Consider the following 22119-nt stretch of genomic DNA (forward strand, 5'->3'; position numbering starts at 1 on the left):
TTTTGTATAACAATCATGTCAGTTTTAAGACGCATTTTTTTATCACTTTTTTAATTAATGTTTTACACTACAGTTGTGCAGTTTTGGGGGATATATGGCATTTTTTAAATTTATTTGCAAAAATTAGTAATGATATTTATTTACAGGTTTATTAAAAATAGCAAAGTTCACATTAAATCTGTATTGTAAAACGCGCTATAAAAGATAATGGGGACTTGACTTGAATGCTAGATGTAATACACTACAGGCCAAAAATTTGGACACATTACTATTTTTAATGTTTTTGAAAGAAGTTCTTCTATCATTTATTTCTGTGATTCTGTGAATTTTCAGGATCATTACTCCAGTCTTCAGTGTCACATGTGACATCCAGTCTATCACATGATCCTTTAGAAATCATTCTAATATTCTGATTTATTATGAGTGTTGGAAACAGTTCTGCTGCCTAATATATTTGATGAATAAAAGGTTAAAAAGAACTGCATGTATTCAAAATAAAAAAAATATTTTCTAATAATATAAATCTTCTTTACTATAACTTTTTATCAATTTAACACATCCTTGCTGAATAAAAGTATTGATTTATTTCAAAAAAAGAAAGAAAAAAAATTACTGACCCCAAATTACTGACCAGTAGTCTATATTGTTGTTACAAAAGATTTCTATTTTTAAAACATTTGCTTCTTTTTTATTTTTATTTTTTTTACTTTTTATTCATCAAATTATCCTAAAAAGTATCACAGGTTATGAAAAAATATCAAGCAGCAGAACTGTTCCCAACTTTGATAATGAATCATCATATTAGAATGATTTCTAAAGGATAATGTGATAGTAATGGTCCTGAAAGTTCAGCTTTGCATCATATAAATAAATGATAATTTAAAGTATAATGAATTGAAAACCAATTATTTTAAATTGTAATAATATATCACAATATTACATTTTTTTCTGTATTTTTGATCAAATAAATGCAGGCTTGATGAGCAGAAGAAACTTCTTTGAAAAACATTAAAAATAGTAATGTTTCCAAACTTTTGGCCTGTAGTGTGTGTGTGTGTGTATATATATATATATATATACTGTATATCATGAACACAATGACGGGGTGAAATGGGCTGTGATGCATGGGGCGCCAGGTAAAATCTTGCCTAGGGCAGCAAATTGGTCAGGGCCGGCCCTGGAGTAGATCCCTGTGTGATATAGTAGTGGGTGTTAAACTCGTATTAGGCAGTGGGCCAGATTTGTCTACATCCCTTACGCAAAAGAAATAGTAATCCTATAAGATTTCTATAGTAGTGTATAATACTTCTGTGATGTTCTAATACCTCTATAGTACTTCTATAGTTAGTATGTCCCAAAATACTATAGTATTCCTATAAGATTACTATAATATTTTGTCCCAAAATACTACAAGATTCCTATAGTTGTTTTTCATAAGGGATGTCTCATTCACATTAGTGTATCAGCTGAAGGCTCGCTTGATAAGCCAATCGCGAACCTATGGAGTAGTTCGAGGTCTACACTCAAAACAGACTGCAGTCTGTGAGTTAGGGATAACTGTCAGCACAGTCCCTCGGCAACTTCGTACTACTGATCACCGTTTTACAAAAGGATTAATAGTTTGGAGTGAAGCATACGTACAATTGTGTGAGTGACATACGAAAGTTGATTGAGTTATAGGCTAATGTTACCGCTACAGCTACCGCGATGTCTTACCTGGAGATTCAACCAGATAACAAAATATGTCTGGAAACGACACCTCCGGCCATTTGGTTGGGTCATTGACCCAGTTTTTAATTAAATAAGGGCAATCATAACCCATTGCAGTTAATTTTGCAATGTACCGTTGCTGATCGGCAGGCGTCAATGACTCGCAATAAGACATTTTTGTCATTCAAATACACACGATGTTCGCAGTGTTTTCCCCCACGCCGACTCCACCCTCGCCATGCCCCCAACTATGACTAGATGCCGACTGTATGTATGGGGCGGATGCAAATTTGTTTTTTTGCAGGGTGGTAGGGGAAGACTCATTAATATTCATTAGGGAACTCATCCCTGATTGGCTCGACGTTCTGAAGAATACTCCAATGTTCTGAGAAGAAGCCATGGTAACCAGAATATCAGTAAAGACATTAAAAATAGTCCATGTGACTACAGTGGTTCAACCTTAATGTTATGAAGCCACAAGAATACTTTTGTGTGTAAAAAAATAAAAATAACGCACTTATTCAACAATGTCTTCTTGGCATCGGAGAGCGACACGGAAGAGAAGAAATTGTTGAATAAAGTTGTTATTTTGGGGGTTTTTTTTGCGCATAAAGTATTCTCATGATGCTTCATAACATTAAGGTTGAACCACTGGAGTCACATGGACTATTTTAACGATGTCTTTACTGCTTTCTGGGCCTTGAAAAGTGGTAATAACGTTGCTGTCTATGGAGGGGTCAGAAAGCTCTTGGATTTCATCAAAAATATCTTCATTTGTGTTCCAAAGATGAACGAAGGTCTTACGGGTTTGGAATGAAATGAGTGAGGAATTAATGACTGAATTTTCATTTTTGGGTGAACTAACCCTTTCAAGTTTGGTATTGTAACAGTACATGCTTAATTACTAAATACTTCATTATGTTCTTTAGACTACCAGTTCTGAAAAAGAGGCTACAAAAGAAGTTGACGTTGGCCTTCTCATTGTTACTGAGGACGGCGGAAGCAGCCAAGCACTACTGGCAAAGGAGATAGTCGTTATTGCAGTTGTGCTGGAAGAGAACATCATCATACGTGAGCTAGGAGATGTTGCTAATGCCTTTTCCTCACTCATGGGTCTTTACTGTCTTGACATAGAATATCCCAAGTGACTGAACTTAAGTACACATTCGAGATGATACAAAAAGTTTTTATGGACATCGCCAGTGGTATCGGCATCGATTTTATTTCTAATATTTACAGTTTTATGTACCAGAGTATACCTTTTTTTAGATAAATGTTCATGTTTACAGAAACATTAATATGAAATGTCAATGTTTAGCGATGTGTTTTAATGGTAAGGTGTTTTAACATAAGTACATTAAAAGATGTTGTCTGTTTTGAAATCAAATAAAATATCATTCTGCATGTTCTTCTTTGCCAATGAATCATTTTTATGTAGTACTATTAGAAAACAGAAACTTAAATTGTGTGGGCAAATTACACAGTTCAGTCTGTTGAATGAACTTAACATTCCAACTAAAATGAACTATTCTTGAAAAAGTAACCTGGCTGCCTTAAAAAGTTAAAAGTTAAAAGTTAATTCAACAAAATTAATAGTTTAGACAATTTTTATATTGTTTGCACAACTAATAATTATAAATTGACTCAACAAGCTGCTTAGTGTAAACAACTCAAGATAGCAGAAAAGTTTGTTGGTGTCACTCATTTTATGTTGTCTCAACTGGGATTCAGGTTTACACAACTTTTACTGTCTTGTTGGAGTAACTAAAAAACTAGTTCATTAAACTTAAATTAAAGTTGATCAGACTATTTTGTCGCCTTCACCTTTGTTACGCCAACGATTAATTCTAGGTTTAAGGAACTCCAATATATGTACAAACAACTGAAGTTTCTTAGCTTACTTAACAACATTTTAAGGCAGCCAGGTTACAAATTATTTTAAGTTGAATGAACTTGTTTGTTTTTACAGTGTAGGCTTGTTTTTTTTATTTTTTTTATTTTTTTTTTTTATATTGCATTACACAATTGATACAATTTGCCGAAAAAAGAAATTGATCTTGTATTATAAAAATCATTTAGATACAGTTCACGTTTTCAAAAGGAATAAAAAAAATAAATAAAAAAAAATCAATAAATAAAATAAATACACATCAGCCAATAGAGAATTGAGACAAATATCATACAAGTAACAATATAATATAAAATTATAAACAACATAAAAGTACACAGCCAGAGTATCAGACAGTAAATATCAGTTAAATTAATTATAAAGTTAACTTAGATAAGTATTGCATACATTTTGATGCTGATTTACCATCTAATCCAGAGATACAGTCTATATATTTTTTCAAGTCAAGTTTAAAAACATTGAAAAGAGGTTTGTTCTTCATAAATTTCGATTTATGAATAAAGAATTTTCCAAGCAAAATTAATAAGTTGACTATATATTGTACAGAGGAGTTTGAGTCAGAAAAGTAAAAGATGATGTCAAAATTAGATAAGTGTATGTTTGAGCCAAGGTGTCCATTAATGAAACATTGTATATCATTCCACAGAGAAGAGCTATGTGAACAGCTATAGAATAAATGGTCTAACGTTTCTGTTTCCAGAGAGCAGAAACTGCATTTTTCGTCTACGGTAGGGATAAATTTAGAAATAATCTTGTTACAGGGGTAATAATGGTGAAGAATTTTAAATGATATTTCTTTTACTTTGTTTGTAATTAAACATTTATGTGGGTTGCTCCATGCTCTATTCCAATTAATATTTTCATACAAGGGGGACCATTTGTACCTGGAGGCAGGGATAGATTTTGCACATAAAAGGTTTTTTATTACTTTGTTGTTGACTTTTCTGTCTAGAAAAGATAGACCATTTATTGAAACACTGCTGGAGAAAGATATATTAATTTGATCCAAATCTGTCTCATCTCTAAGTAGGGTGATGATCCCATGGGGTATAGCTCTGGTTACAATATCAAATTATTTTCTTGGAGGATGGAAATTAAATTTATGTGTGAAGTCGTCATAAGTTAAAATTTGATTTGAGTTATATAATAATTGGGATACCTGTATAATATCATGTTTAAACCAGTTTTCTATAAAGAGATTCTTGTTTCTATATATGATGTTCATGTTGTTCCAGATAAAACATTTGTGAGAGGAGAAATTGTGTTTGTATAAAAGTGACCAACAAGTTAGAGCCTGTTTATGGAAGTTTGACAGTTTGACTGGCAGTCTGTTGATGGAGTATGGGCACTGAAGTAAGAATGTGATTTTACCAAGTTTTTCAAAGATAAAGTTTGGCACAATGTTCCACAAACTGTTTGGATTTTTCAAAAATCTTTTAATCCAGTTGATTTTTAATATCTCATTGGAAAGTGAGAAATCAATTACCGATAAACCCCCATCCTCAATTTTATTAGTCAAGATTGGCGGATACCTTTGTTAATGTAAAATCTGGGTGAAGTTCCATTAGCCAATTTAACACAACTGTTATCTCCCATGTGAGTTCTTATAGTATTAGAGAGAGTATAGAGGGACCCAATGTGTCACTTTTGAGTGATTTATGGCCCTCTAAGCCCCGCCCCTTTTGACCGTGGGAATATTCCCACGTTAGCTCCCTCCCACTTATGGGCTGTATGTACAGCGTGGGAAAATCGGACTTAAGCCATGCCTCCTTATGGGTTGGACATCTGAAGCGTGGAAAATTTCCCACGTTCAGTAGTTCTAAACAGTGTATATTAAGACTTTTTAAAGAAATGTACAATAAAGACATAGTCAGAAGTGTGATCAGTGTTTTTTATTTATTAAAGAAGACAGTTGTACATTCATCACTTTTAAAACAACAGTGAAATAAGTTAAAATTACATTTTTCTCTAAAAAGAGTTATTAAAAATGAGTTAGTGTTATTTTAAGATGTTAAAACATTAAAAATTCAATGTTCAGTCATTTACAGAAAAGTAAAAATAAGTTAAGAGAGTTTTTTCATTTACAAAAAGATCATTTTTTAAAAAATGTTGATTTGTAAGCATTTAACTTTCACACAGCATTTGTAAAAACTGGTACATAAAACACAAACTAGTTTAAAAAGCCTTATGTTTTAACATACCCAATTGGTAAAGACTCGGAGTTTAAAAGATATATAAGTGTTTCAGAATCAGAATCAGAATCAGAAAGAGCTTTATTGCCAAGTGTGCTTGCACCCACAAGGAATTTTTCTTGGTACTGAAGCTTCCAGTGCACATATACAAATACAAATACAAGAAGAAACATAGTAATACAAACTCTAAGAATAAAAAATATATATAAAAAAAAATAAAAATAGTAAAAAAGTAAGGTCACAGTTGGGTTTAGTCCGAATAAACATTTACAGATTATGAACATATTTACAGTATTTTAAATAGTATTAATAATATAAATATAAATATCACCTGAGTTAGAGAATATTACACTAGACAGTGGGAGTCTAGCGCATGTTACAGATTATGAACATATTTACAGTATTTTGAGTAGTATGAATAATATAGATATAAATATAAATATAAATATCACCTGAGTTAGAGAATATTGCACTAGACAGTGGGAGTATTGCACTTACAGGCATATGCCTTGGGGGGCATGTTAAGTGTTCAGGAGGGAAATGGCCTGTGGAAAGAAACTGTTCCTGTGCCTGGATGTTCTTGTGGCTAGTGATCTGTGTCGCCGTCCTGACGGTAACAGTTCAAACAGGGGGTGTCCAGGGTGAGTGGAGTCTGTGATGATTTTACCTGCTCTCTTCCTCACTCTGGAAGAGTACAGGTCCTGGAGGGTTGGCAGGGGGGCACCAATAATCCTCTCTGCAGTCCGGACTGTCCGTTGTAGTCTCCTGATGTCCGATTTGGTAGCTGAACCAAACCAGACAGTGATGGAAGTGCTTAAAACAGACTCAATGACGGCTGAGTAGAACTGGATCAGCAGCTCCTGTGGCAGATTGAACTTCTTCAGCTGGCGAAGGAAGTACAGTCTCTGCTGGGCCTTTTTCACAATGGAGTCAATGTGATTTGCCCACTTCAGGTCCTGAGAGATGGTAGAGCCCAGGAACCTGAATGACTCCACTGCTTCCACAGTGCTGTTCATGATGGTGAGAGGGGGGAGTGCTGGGGTGTTTCTCCTGAAGTCCACGATCATCTCCACTGTTTTGAGCGTGTTCAGCTCAAGGTTGTTATAGCTGCACCAGACAGCCAGCTGTTCAACCCCCAGTCTGTAAGCAGACTCGTCACCATTTTGGATGAGACCGATGACAGTGGTGTCGTCTGCAAATTTCAGGAGCTTGACAGAGGGGTCTTTAGAAGTGCAGTCATTAGTGTACAGGGAGAAGAGCAGTGGGGAGAGAACGCACCCTTGGGGGGCACCAGTGCTGATGGTGAGGGTCCTGGATGTGAGTTTCCCCAGTCTCACTAGCTGCTGCCGGTCCGTCAGGAAGCTGGAGATCCACTGACAGATTGAGGATGGCATGGAGAGCTGAGTCAGTTTGGCTGTGAGAAGATCAGGGATGATAGTATTGAAGGCCGAACTGAAGTCCACGAATAAGATCCGTGCATAAGTCCCAGGTCTGTCAAGATGTTGCAGGATATAGTGCAGTCCCATGTTGACTGCATCATCCACAGACCTGTTTGCTCTGTAAGCAAACTGAAAGGGATCCAGCAGGGGTCCAGTGATGTCCTTCAGATAGGCCAACACCAGTCTTTCAAACGACTTCATGACCACAGACGTGAGAGCGACAGGTCTGTAGTCATTAAGTCCAGTGATTTTAGTTTTTTTGCGAACCGGAATGATAGTGGAGCGTTTGAAGCAGCAGGGAACTTCACACTGCTCCAATGATCTGTTGAAGATCTGCGTGAAGACTGGGGCCAGTTGGTCAGAGCAGGCTTTTAGACAAGCAGATGAGATGCCGTCTGGGCCTGAAGCTTTCTTAGTCTTCTGTTTTTTGAAGACTCGGCTCACGTCCTCCACACAGACCTTAAGCTCAGGTTGTATGGAAGAAGGGGGGAGGAGAGGGGTTGCAGGAGGTGATGGTGGATGTGTGAAGTGCACATCAGAGCGGGTGTGAGGTGTGAGTCTGGGCTTCTCAAACCTGCAATAGAATGCATTGAGAGTGTCAGCCAGTTGTTGATTCTCCACAGATGGGGGGGATGGTGATTTGTAGTTGGTGATGTTCCTCAGGCCTCTCCAGACTGATGCCGGATTTCCCGGATTTCCCAGACTGATGTTTCTTGTGCCGGAGCAGTGTAAAAGAATGTCCATTCACTCCGGAGGTCAGTCAGGATTGACACTCTGTGAGGCCTGTACAGAGACCCACGCAAACCCCGCCCCTACCCCCTCCCACAACAGGTGTTCCGTGGGAAAGCCCAGCAGCTCCTTTTCACTTCCCAAATAGAAAAACAGGCCGGTCAATTCGCTGTCCGAACTTAAATGACCACCGAAACAGTGTGTAATGAGTCAAAGAGACCCTACCCCCTAACACACCCCTCTCAAAGCTGAGAGGCCAATTTCGATTTAAGGACGTCCCTAAAATGACATCACTCACGGGGGAACCCCCTCCCTCAGCGTGACAGTTAGAGTTTAAAAAGAAGCGCAAACTCGACGTGAAGAAATACTTGTGTGATTTAGAAGGATTACTGAGCCGGATTTGACTGTAGCTCCGCGAAAAAAAGATGCACACGGATCGTATGGAATATACTTTTCACTTGTCTGGACGTCTGGAGGTTTATGACAAAATCAACAGAGAAGTCAGACTGGTTAATGGATAATGACGAGCGATTCACAACGAATACAACAGAGGATCCCGATTTGTTTTTTTACGCAAAGGGATTGGATTTTTTTTTATACAGGAGTATGGAGAGATTTGAAAGATGATGGAAGTGAACCGGTTTTCATTGCGGATTATATAAAAAAAAATCACCCAAAGGATTACGTTTACATACTTTGCAGTAATTTTGGAATGGATATACCCGAATGTTTGTGGCCTATTTCTGAGGCTGTGAATTCTTACCATGGCCCGCTTCCCTACAAACACCCACCCCACCTTTGGACTGAGCCCTCCAACGTGGAAAATTCCCCACGGTCCACATTTCAAGTTGTACTTTTCACAATCACATACAAAAAAGACATTAAAACAATGTATATCATTAAAATACAACGGCTGTAAACACACATTTGTAAAATGTTAAAAAAGTTTGAATTGCTAACATGATCTAGATTCTAGAATTAAAACATGTATTAAAATTATATCAACCAAATAGTTCTATTTTCTAACATACATTTGCAGAAAAGTTGTACTTTCACAATTACATAGTGTTTAAAGACATTAAAACGTTGCATCAATTTAAAATACACATGTCTTTAGCGTTCATACATTTGTAAAATGTTAAAACGTTAATGTGCTTTAAACTTTTAAAAAAGTGAAGCAATGTATTGGGTAACAGATCAGAGAGTTGTTTTTTAATTAAAGAAAAGTTTTGTTTTCCACATACATTTAAAACTTTTTAAAAACACTGTATAAAGTTAAAATGCAATGGTTTAGTATTCATACATTTTACAACGTTATCTGAAACAAGTAATAAAAACTCAGTGAGTGTTTTAGCGCAATTTTCTGACGTCATGGGATCACAACACTAAGAGATAGTAAATCTTTTTATGGTGTTTTTTTTTTTTTTTTGTGTGCGTTCCCGAGATTAGACCTTCCTTAACATAATGCCGAAAACCCGAAGTCTCTAGGTGGTCTGGTTGAGGAGGAGATAGAAGTGCAAGATTGGTGCGCACAGACAGAACAGAAATCATGAGTTAACAATCGCAATTTTGTCCTTAGGAAAATTGCGCTAAAAAGTTAGAATATGGTCCTTCACATACAGATTTAAAAAACCGTTCAAAACAACATCAACTAAAATACAATATGCTACAATATGTTCCGTATGATACATCACTCATCGACGGTAGAAACATGCATGAGTGTTGGAGTAAACACAGTATAAGAAGTGCATAAGTACATAAATGAATTTCGGTAGAGTTGAGGCAGCATTTTCTTTGAAAACAAAATAATTCCACCGCATCTTCAGCGGCTGCCTCAGATTTCGGGAGTAAATAGAGAGAGCTATGTGGATTAATACATCCAGCCACACAACACCTACAACGCTTGGGAGACATTCTCGTCAGTGCAGCAATGGCGGATGTGTACAACTCGCTGTGAACTCGATCAGGGCGGGTCTATGTTAAAACGGCAGTGTCAGTCAACACTTGTGGGCGGGACCTGTGGCTTTAGTGACGTCACTAAAGCCGCATTCTGAAAACAGGTTGTTGGGAGACACTGCTTATGATTTATGGGGATTAATAAAAAAGGAGTGAGTGGATTTTTATCACTATTGGGTGGTTGTGTACACACACTGCCAACACACATTTATGTCCAAACAGCATGCAAAAGTGAATTTTGCATAATAGGTCCCCTATCCCCAAGGCGCGCTTGTTCCATGGCGGATTGCTATTATAACAGTGCCAGGCGCAAGCCAGGAGCGGTTCACAGTCGAGGAGACCGACATTCTCGTCAGGGCCGTAAAATACAGAGAAGTGACATTTGGGGATGGAAGAAACCCACCCAAATTAGCTCCGGTTAAACAGGCGTATGATAATTTGGGTAAATGTGTAAGCTAGATTTATGTCTGTTTTTTCACATCTTCATGGACACAACAATGATTTCCCTCGTGTGTTAATATTTTTCCTTGTAATAATGTATGATTTTCTAAAAATGAAAACTGCTGCGTCTGTGTGTAGATGAGATAAGCAAAGTGTATGCGCGTTGTGCACACGCTACATTGATTATGGCCAAGCATGCGCCCTTAAAATAGCATATGAATAACATGTGCAACGCATCACTGACTTTAGACTAGGTTTTTCCTGGTCAGTGGCGGAATTGTTTTCTAAACCTGCAAAATAGCACCAGGGAACATTTGCGCCGGAACACGCCTCCTCTTTGCGCTGAACCGCCCCCGGGAGCGCAAGTTAATTTCCTAATTTACCGACATGCGTCTGTGGAGGGAAAAGTCCGCTGGGCGCGGGTGCAAAATAGGAATGATATGCGTCAGTGTACAAAGTCAATTGCGCTGGGTGCAAGATAGGGCCCATAATCACTAAAACTTGATTCCATAGGGAGACTGATGGTGGAAAGCTAAAAAACAAGGCAATATAATTGAATTTTGAACTATTTAAAATGTCACATGAGCATGTTTGTAATGAAAAGCCCATGGTAGCATGAGAAGAGGTCCAAGATCGCACATTACTCCTACTGCACAATGGACTCGTTCCTTTTCTCCCTGTTTCCGTGATGACTTCACTAACACCTTTAACGAGGTGTATCTGTCTCTGTCCCTGGAGTCATATTTACCTGACTTGGATGCTGAATCCTGGATCCTTAGTGCTTTTCAGAAAGCTGGAAAAGTCTAAGTATTTTTCTAAATTAATTGCACAAAATCATAGAATAGTTCTAAAGCTTTATTTTCTGTGTTAAATTCTGCTCTAAATCCTCCTGTAAATATATACATATAAATAAATGTATACATCTTATCATAGAAAAACCTTGAGAAACCTTCACATAATGATACTCTGAGGGATTTGAAATCCACTGATTTGGTCAATGTCATTATAGATCAGTGTTGAAATCACATTTACAGGAGGATTTAGAGCAGAATTTAACACAGAAAATAAAATAAATAAATAAGTAAATAATAAATTATATATATATATATATTTCCCGTTGAAATACACAACTTTAACATATTTGCCAGATAAGAAAATATTTAACTAAAGATGATGCCATTGACATCACTGGCCGCGACACGGCGGACTCGCATCCTGCTGCCACGTCTAAACTCACTCTGTTGGCAGGTAACTGAAGGACAGACAGCCGAATCAGCCAATCACCAGGCCCAAGATCAAGGCGCAGCCTTCTTTCTCAACCAATAACAATCGTTGTGGGCGGGTTTTCACTGACAGCGATTCAGAACGAGGAACTAAACAGCTTTTGGCAGCAGAAACGGAGACATGTGTGGTGAGTACAGCAATGAAAGCTACATTTGTATGTTATATTTACACTGATAATATACGTGACATTTATTTAAGTTACACGCGTCATAAATTAAATACGTTTGGGCTACAATAGTCAGATAGAAATGCCGTTGGAGGGAAAATCTACTAGCATTTAGCATCTGACAGAGGCTGTGTCTGAAAATCTAACGTACAATAGTGAGCCGCCTACATACTACATAGACAGCATTTTTGGGCATTACGAACGCGGTTATGATACTAAAACGTTTTCTAGATAGAATAGTCCTTAATGTATTAATATTTAAAGTGCTTTGAATCTATGAGTTTGTTGTACATTTCTTGTTTCTTTTTACTCTGTGTATAAACCATCTAGATTATAATTATATTATCGCGAAGCACACTTTGAAATCTTGTTTGATAAGATAAATATTGCTATGGTGAGTGTTTATTCATTCAGCATGAAACATCCCATTAATTAAAGATGATCAGACCACTCTTTCCAGTGGAACAGGTCACAAAACGTCATTTAAAGGACCACACCTCTAATTCAGGTTTGTTTTGGTGGCAGTCACAGACAGGCTGTTTTAGTCCAAAAGAAGATATTTTGAAGAATGATGGTTACCAGACAGTTGATGGTAGCCACTAACTTCCAGTTAAAAAATAAATAAAAATAAAAAATAGGCTACTATCAACTGTCTGGTTGCCAACATTCTTCAAAATATCTTATTTTGTGTTCAACAGAAGAAATCAATTTATTCAGATTTGGAACAACTAGAGCATGAGTAAATGATGACAGTATTTTCATTTTTGGGTCAACTATCCCTTTAACTTAGTCTGTGCTTTTAAAACCTCTTAGGAGAAGGGCTTGAATATCTCTTGTCTTTGCTAGAGGTAAGGAAGTGATAAAGAGAGATAGAACGACCAGCTGGAAGTTCTTTTCCCAGAGGTTTTTTCTGATAAGCTAAATCTGTATGACCTCTCCTTAAGATAGACAAGACATTCAGGGGTTTGCAGACACAACCTTGACGAACGGCAGGGATTTTTGGCCGTCACAAACTCACAAAGTGATTAATAGACTAGTTTTGGATCAGATGTGTTCTAACAGAGTCTGAACTCTGAAATAGTGAACAGCATTTCCTTGCTTTTTTGGGGAAGAGTTCAATATATTACGTAGACATAGCCTACTTTAAAGGTCATGCACATATTGTTTACACAATGTATAGATGGTTAACACACACACACACACACACACACACACACAGGTACAGATACAAAATACTGTTAAATTATATGGGGCAAAGAGAGAAATTGAGAGTTGTGAAACAGAGTCTTTAAACAGAGAGTTGTGAAAATCTAATTTTTTTTTTTTTTCTACAAGAAACATTAACTTGTTAGTAACTAAAGTGAAAATGTAATGCTAAATGTTTAGATTATGTCCCTTTTAATGTATGTTCTTTTTAAAACATGAAGTACTAGGCTACTCTTCATACTGTTTTATAAGAATTTTCCCCTGAAGTTAGCAACACTATTCAATAGTTTAGGATGAGTAAAACATTTTGAAGAGGAAATTAATACTGTCTTGCAAGGACACATTAAATTGATCAAAAGGGACTGTAAAGACATTTATAATGATTTCTGTTTCAAGTAAAAATGCTGGGTTTATCAGAGAATCCTGAAGAAAATATATCACAGTTTCTACAAAAAAAAAAAAAGCAGCACAACTATTTTCAACATTGATAATCAGAAATGTTTCTTGAGCAGCAAATCATCATTATAATGATTTCTGAAGGATGTGACACTGAAGACTGGAGTATGGAAATTAATAGGGAACAGTTATTTTAAATTGTAATAATATTTCACAATATCACAGTCTTGGTGAGCATAAAAGACATTAAAAAACAAATAAAAATCTCACAGACTTCAAACTTTTCAACAGTAATAGGCTATACAGTATGTTTAAACTTTAGAGTAGGCTACATCATCTTTTTGATCGATTTAGCCTCAGGTTTATTTATTTTTTTAAAGGTAGGGGGATGAAACTATTAACAATCCATCCTTCATTCATTTTAGCAAGTCATCTGTCTTAATAAAGCAGAGCCTTGTTTGACTACCACACACACACACACACACACACACACACACACACACACACACACACACACACACACACACACACACACACACACACACACACACACTGCACAAGTGCAGAGCACTGAATGGTGTTTTTGTCCTTTCATAGTGCTGTACTTGGAGTATATTTATCCCCTATGAAGATAGGAACATTTATACCAGTCATTTTCTTTATTTTTACTTTCCTCATCTCACTGTTTACACCAGATTTTGCTGAGCTGAACATTTTTTTTTTCTGACTGTGTGTATCCTCACAGATGGATGTTTCTTTCCATTAGGCTTCTTCATTTTCTTAATTGCATACTCATAGTATCACTTCTTTGTTTGTGGCAATGTATTTGTTGATTTGCCTTTTTCTAGTGCCTGTCCTCAGTGTTATTTAAAAGGAGTCAAACCGGTTGTCTTCTTTAACACTGTCTTATCAGTATTGACATCACTCTTTGCTTTTCTTGTTTTATTTTGCCTGGGCCGTCACATTTTCCGGGGGAGAGTCTTGCGCTTTCTTTACTGATTATTTGCTGTGCTGTTTTTAGAGACACTGAAGTTTTCCAAAGAATAGCAAAAGCAGTTGGTATTTTATATGTTCTAACTATGACGAAGACTTAAACACAGAAATAATTTTTTAATTTTGATAAAAGTTTTATGGAAAATCAATGAAAGCTCTAGCTTTTCTTACATGTCATTTTTTTCTTTGTCCTTTAAATTTGCAAGTAATCAGAAGTAGCATGAGCTGCTGGTTGAGCTGCACTAGATAAGATGAAGAATGTTGCTTTTTCCCCCCACCCCGGTTCCAAAACCCCTTTGTTTGGCCTTCTTAAGGCGGACAAACTTAGAGTGGTTAAACTTATTCTTAACACTGTTCCTGAACATTGTAACCCCAACATTTATCTGTGCAAACAGATTGTTTTCTGTTGCTTTTTGTAAGGCCGTTCACCACTCCTTAGGAAAATTAACCAGGTTTTTGTTACAGATTACTGTTTGTATTACCTTAGTTTTCTGACAAACATCACAATTAAATGGTGTGTAAAAAATGACTAAAAACATATCACTCTGAAACGTCCTGTGAAATCCATGCTTGCAAAGTCCATGCATGAAATCCGTTCTGCACGATCCTCTTGTTCGTTAACATTGTCAGGGTCTGAATCGAACTCAAATTGGTTTGAAATTGACACCACCCTTAATATTTATACTACAGCAGAACTCACAGTTACGAAGGGGCGGGACATTTCCTAAACATGCGCTATGCGGTGCCAATCACAACACACTGAAAAAAATGATAGTTGAATTTACTACATTTTTTTATGGTAAGTGGTTCCACACAATTGATTTTAGCTACATTTAAACAAATGCATTAAGTTGAATTTATTACATTTTAGTTCAACTTAATGCATTTGTTTAAATGTAGCTTAAATCAATTGTGTGGAACCACTTACCATAAAAAATTTAGTAAATTCAACGAATCATTTTTTTCAGTGTAGGCCAGCTAACCAATCACAACACATTTCATATTTCGGAAGGAGAGGTTTCATCGAAACAGGACCAGCACGTTCGAGACAGACTGGGGAGAGAGGTGCTGGGATGATGTAATATATTTAAAAAATCAAGCATGAAAACCTATTCTAGTACACCCCAAAAGCTAAATCAAGACTTCGTAAAAGGGCATAATAGGACCCCTTTAAAATACCCGTCTTGGCAAGTATTCTCGTAAACGCAGTCGGTTATGATTAACAGTTGAGAAAAAAATCTGATGTGTATCATTATATTAGATCTGTGCATTAGGTCTTAAAGTGACAGCAGCCTATACATACCTGCTGCTGTCTGTTAATTAATGTTAATCAAACAACAAAACACCACTTTAACACAGATTAATCTATATTTGGGTCACTGACAAATAAAGCTTCAAAAAAGGTGTTTTTAAAAATCTTTTCAAAACTGATGTAAATTAATGCATATTTTTGAGTCATAAACAATGTTTAAACAAGTTTCAGTTGTTATATAACTTTCTTTTCTTTTCTTTTTTTTTTTTACTGTTTTTATGTCAGGCGGCACAACTAAATAGTTGTATGCATACTGTAGTTGTACCACCTGCCATTGAAAGTGTACCAACTTGAAATTAGCAATTTGAAATTAGTTTTTACCAGTGTTTGAGAGAGATCAACAAACCTTTTCACTCCGCCACAAGGATCAGTCGGGCTCCTCTGGATGATGTATTATCATGTCTACTGTTATTACCTTGTCAATTCATAATAAAAGAGCCATGATGTGTGCAGTTGTGCCACCCTGACATACAAATCGCTGGACAAAAGTTTTTCAGTTATCCCAACTGCTTTAAAAACTACTAATATTTGTCAAATTTGTTTATATGAAAGGTTTCAAACCTAAAATGATTCCATATTTAGTTTTTAATTTTTTTTTTAAGACGCCATTTTAAATAGATTCTTAGTCTGTTCTTTTGTTCGGACAGTTGCTTCACCTGACATTTTGGGGGTTTAAGATAACAAAACATAAAATAAAATGTAGGCTATTTAAATGTAGGCTACTAAAAATGAATTAAAGCTAAAAAAAGGTTTTATAGATTAAAGTGATATGCATTTTATCAAATTATTTTAAAAGGAAATATTGCAGTTGGACACAAAAATATGCACTTCATGTCATTGACCCATTTAATTACAGTGAACTCTTACAGTGAATTTTACATTTAATGATTATATTTCTGTACCTGAATACTACTGTTAGACATTACTTTATGTGTACTAGTATTACCACTAGTATTACATCACCCATCTTTTCTTATAATTTGTATCGGAAATTAAAAACTTGACCCAATTAAAAACACTCAACCTGTTTTGCATAGCATAGCTACACAAACCAGTTTTGTTGCATTTTCACATATCTAGATAAACTAATCACTTTTAAGGTCCTTAGGACTATTTAAAAATTGATGAAATGGCATTTACATCTGATATCACATTATGCATCGTATTTCTATTTTTGATTTGATTACTGAATTTACAAATAAACAGAAGAGTTTGACTGCACTGTCCATCCTGAAAAACACACTTTCTTTTTCTCTCTGAAGGAATCTTTGCGTATCTGAATTATCACGTGCCTCGCACTCGCCGTGAGATCCTTGAGGTCCTTATCAAAGGTCTGCATCGCCTGGAGTACCGTGGCTATGACTCCGCAGGTCAGGAACAAACGGCTCATAAAACTGATTACACACACACACACACACACACACACACACTTACAATTACAATTACAATTAGCTCTTCTGGAATAGGACCCACTGATTTTGAAACTAGCATCTTCTTTCTGTCTTGCAGGTGTGGGCATTGATGGGGGAAACAATAAGGAATGGGAAACCAACTCCAAGAGCATCCACCTGATCAAACAATCAGGAAAAGTGAAAGCCTTGGATGATGAAATCCACAGTAAGTAATTGTCCTCATTTTGCAGGTTCAGGTTAAGGCCCGAAAACACACCCCATGCCAATATGAGAACGCTTCTAAAAGCTCTTCACAGCTTCACAAGTTAATGTGCTTCGAAATGTCTCAGCGTGAACCACAACACAAATTCAAGCATGTAGGCCTATCTCATTCTCAACAGCATGTAGGCCTATCTCATTCTCATTCTCAACATTGCTGCATTGCAGAGCGTGTCTTCTAGTTTCTGTTTTCTCATACAAATTAACAGTTAATAATCTTGATGAGCAAGTTACAGTTGATTTAGCTGTAAATTGTAAACAGTGTGACAATGACAAGTAAAAATGTCAAGATGACACACCTATCCAATTCTTGCAAAAAAAAAAAAAACTTTAACAAATCTGCTTCCCTGTTTATTAATATATCAAAAACATTTGTCCTTAAAATCAAAGTCATGTGCTGTGTGGCCCACAAAAACAGTGGTAATTTATACATTTATTGATTCATTATATTGTAAAAATACTTTTTACTGTGGAAAATATATTAAGAAGTGCACATTCACGTGTATTTAAGGTGTGGTAAATTTATTTGTGTTACTTTTTACTTGGTTACATCACATGAGTCATTAAACTCAAGCACTTGGCATACTTTTTTTTACTGCTTTTTTCCCCCACTCAACACTCTAAATGTAAAGTTTGAAAAAAAAGTTTTGCAGTTGGTCATTGCGTTATCATGGAAATGGTAGTTTAAAACCTTTTAGCGGGCTGAATGTTTGTTAAATAAACTTCAAATTTGGAACACAACAAATTTGGTTAGACTTATGGCTTTTGAGTTTCTAGCATATTAAAGAGCCGTTAAAAAGTCCAAATTTTGTATGTATGTATGCAAGAAATAAAATTGTTCAGTACAGCTTTCACTCCGGCAATAATCTGCTGAGGGTCTTTAAAAAGAGACCTTAGGTTTGTATTCCGAATTACAACTAGGGCTGGGCAATATGGCCAAAGAATGATAATTACCACGTTAAATGTTAAATCTCTATTTCTTTCAAGTTTAAAGGCAGACTTTTGCTGCTAAGTGAAAGTCTGTAGGAACCTCTTTATTTTCAGAACATGACAAACACTTCACATTTTTTTATTCTTTACGCTTTTCCAATCATTTTTCCTTAACAAAATAAATATCTTAATTCAAAAATGTATCTTATTTATTCTGCATGTAAATTATCTTCCATACCTAAAGAGTTAAAGGTTCTCAACCATTTGTCTTACTGTGTGTGTCTTGCTTACGTCAGGTGTACAAACATACATATATCCTGTTCACATTCCACAATATAGACATGTGACACATTATGTTGCAATATATGTTAAAGATCAATGGAAATCAAATTTTTCCATTACAGTTTGCAGTGCAGCGAGCAATATTAATAATATTACATGTTTTGTCTCTTAGAATTGCACATTTGACAGTAGCTTGAGTTGACAGTAGGTGCTTGAGTTAGGATGCAGATGTAAATTTATGTTCATTAACCAAAACGGTAACATCTGTAAAAATTGTAACAACCTCATTTTTTCTGCACAAATGCTATTGCTCAATCACACAAAAAATACTGCATTTATATTCCATTACTACTTTAATACTTGTCTACATTTAATAATGTTATAAAATTCGATATGAATATCCCACATTTCTGCCACAATACCACGGTGTAGTTAGTGTTCCTGCAGTAAATCCATGGTAAATGATTGTGATTTGTGGAATGGCACAGTGTCTCTCCTGTTTGTCAGCACTGTTTCAACCTAGATTGAAACTAGTTTAAATCACCGAGACCGATCAGCGAGTAAACGCATCTGCTCTAATAAGCTTTTTAGCTCTAATAAAACTTTTCATTAAAGTTGAAGCAGATGAATGGTTTGTGTGGCGCGGTTCAAATTCGCAGCGCTGTTTCGTTCCGCTTTTGGCGCATAAACAACATTATATTGAACATTTATCAAACTCTTGTTATCGTTTTACCGAGGAAAATTATATTGAGTTGAGATAATTATGGTAATGATATAAGAGTTTTGTGAAACCAACTTGAAAATAAAAAGAGTACATTTCGAAGAACATGTTTTAAACTAGATTTCTCCTTTTCTTTAACATGTACAATGGGTTGCACACTTGAAGTGCCTTGGCCAAGTGCATGCATACTTGTGTAAAGAATGTTTCTATTTTGTAGTCTAAGTGTGATCATGTCACTATTTGTTTGATATGAGATTAGCAGTTTGTATTGAACATCTGTTCCACAGGGCAGCAGGATGTTGATCTTGATGTGGAGTTCGATGTGCACCTGGGAATCGCTCACACTCGATGGGCCACTCATGGAGCCCCCAGTCCCGTCAACAGCCACCCGCAAAGATCAGACAAGAACAACGGTCTGTAACCAACAGCCTGCTTTTCATTACAATTGTTTAGTTTGATAAATCTGTGAAAGAATGGATAATTTCATAGTTGTGATTTATTTTATTTGCTTGCAGAGTTTATTGTCATCCATAATGGAATCATCACCAACTACAAAGACCTGAAGAAGTTTCTGGCAAGTAAAACATTTTGGCATCATCTATCCATCCATTCATCCAAACAACCAACATATGGCTTTATTTTGACCACTTCTATTTTGATGTGTTTTTACAGGAGAGTAAAGGTTATGAGTTTGAGTCTGAGACAGATACAGAGACCATCGCCAAGCTGTTGAAGTACATGTATGACAACCGGGAGAGCGACATCACCTTCGCCACCCTTGTGGAACAAGTCACCCAGCAACTAGTAAACACCTTTTCTGTCACCTTGACAAGAGAGGATCTGAAGGTCATGAATAATGAGAATGATGTGGTAATAAATGCCTTCTCTATTTAGGAAGGAGCTTTTGTCCTTGTCTTCAAAAGTGTGCACTATCCAGGAGAGACAGTTGGCAGCAGGTAACATAAACCTGATAAAGTTAAAGTCAACATATGTGCTTAAATAAATACGTTTAGTGCATTTATTCAATTCAGGTGTTTCTTTCTATTCGGATGAAGACCTGATCGTAACCTTTTGAGCAACACACAAGTGCACACACACACTCTCTCCTGTTATCAGTTAAAAGAAGGTGAAATGCATTCTCTATGGGCAATTCTAAATTAAACTAGCTGGGATGTTTAACAATTCATTTACAGTCTTTTTATGGTAAAAATGTAGGTAAAACTTTACAATAATATTCCATTTGTTAACACTAGTTAATTACATTAGTTCACATTAACTAACATCGTAAATGCTCAAATAAATCTAAAACATTTATTAATCTTAGTTGGTGTTATTTGTGTGTTAATATTTACTAAAAAAAATAACCAGTTGTATTTGTCAGAGGTAGCCTATACCATGTATATTTTGGCCCTTCTGTATTTTGTGTAAAGAACGTTGTTTTTGGTTGTGCTTCAGCTCTGCGTGACTGTGCGGATGAATATGGTTTTACTGATTATTTTGCTGCTCATAAAACATTCACTACTAGGCTTAAGAGATATAACCAGTTTAGATGGAAAGGATCTCAAGCTGATTAGCTGAAGACGTTACTGTAGCTTTACCCATTAATAGACTCTGGATTTCCTTGAAAATAAATTCCAGCACAGCGCTACAACAACCATAAAGAAATTATCTTCACAATAATGCTTTACAGTGAACTCTGTTAGAGAGCTGCATATGGCAGTTTATCTGTTCAATAAAACACCTTACTCACCTGTTGAGTAATAAAAACACTCATCTCCGCGTCACTTTTACAACATCTTGCCAATCTTGAAAAGCCAAAGCAATGTTGACTCTCCTCTGTTCTGCGTTTGTTTTAAACGGGTGATTCCTCGTAGGTTCATGATTTAGCTTCTTCATGTCAGCCTTTCTCGCTCGTTGTTGTGACGACTAACCTCTGCCACTCCCACACCAGATACGCGTCAAAGTAGCCGGAGAAACTTTTCTCTATTTACAGATATGACGAGAAGCGCACGGTTGAGACGCATGTACGCAATTTCCCACAAAAATCATCCAGACAGGTCTAAAATATAAACACTTAATAGGTTTACCATAGTTAATGGTAAAAGGATTGATGATGTATTGCCTCGTTATTGAAATTTTGAACAAAAAAAGTGACAGTGTACCTTTAACATTATTTAATAGATTTGAGCTAACATGAACTACAGTACTACACTTATTAACAAAAATGAATAAATACTGTAACAAATTAATTGCTCATTGTTTGTTACTTTTGTTAATGCGTTAACTAATGGGACCCTGTTGTAAAGTGTTACCAAAATGTAATTATCAAGGCACAAGTGAAAGGCCTCTCATAGAAATGCAATGTCAACACCTGTTGAGGGCTAGTGCAGAGTCCAGCAGCAAATTATCTTTACACGTGTAAGCTGATGTCCAAAAAGTGTGAGCAAAGTAGTTTTATTATTAAATTATTTCAGGTTTGCTTTGATTTCTGTTTTTTCCCCATGTTTTGTTGCAGTTCGAGAAATATACAATCTGTTTATTATTGCGTGGAATATTTGTATTCATACACACAGGAGAACTTCACATCAAGTTCCAATCAACTCAAGACATCATCAAATCAAGTTCAAACACAAATATCACCTTTCAAACAGACTTTTATTTTGAAACTGATTTGAACTGATGTGTTTGAATGCATTAAAAAAAATCGCTTGACAGCCATCAATGGCTATAAAACAACTAAAAGCAAATCAGCCAAATCAATCAACAAAAGTCTTATTTTAATT

General features: G+C 36.0%; 1 protein-coding gene across 1 annotated transcript in view; it reads left to right on the forward strand.

The window, feature by feature from the left end:
- Positions 1-11707: 11707 nt before the first annotated feature.
- The window catches only part of gfpt1 (glutamine--fructose-6-phosphate transaminase 1), a 37463-nt gene continuing 27051 nt past the window's right edge, over positions 11708-22119 (forward strand). The window contains exons 1-7 of the mRNA XM_079897074.1: positions 11708-11787; positions 16996-17103; positions 17243-17350; positions 19624-19749; positions 19852-19910; positions 20009-20140; positions 20231-20292. Coding sequence (XP_079753200.1) covers positions 11781-11787; positions 16996-17103; positions 17243-17350; positions 19624-19749; positions 19852-19910; positions 20009-20140; positions 20231-20292 — 602 coding nt within the window. The 5' untranslated portion in view covers positions 11708-11780. The remainder of the gene's footprint in view (positions 11788-16995; positions 17104-17242; positions 17351-19623; positions 19750-19851; positions 19911-20008; positions 20141-20230; positions 20293-22119) is intronic.

The sequence above is a fragment of the Squalius cephalus genome (assembly GCF_949319135.1).
Source record: "Squalius cephalus genome assembly, chromosome: 16".
In the NCBI taxonomy this organism is placed as follows: domain Eukaryota; kingdom Metazoa; phylum Chordata; class Actinopteri; order Cypriniformes; family Leuciscidae; genus Squalius; species Squalius cephalus.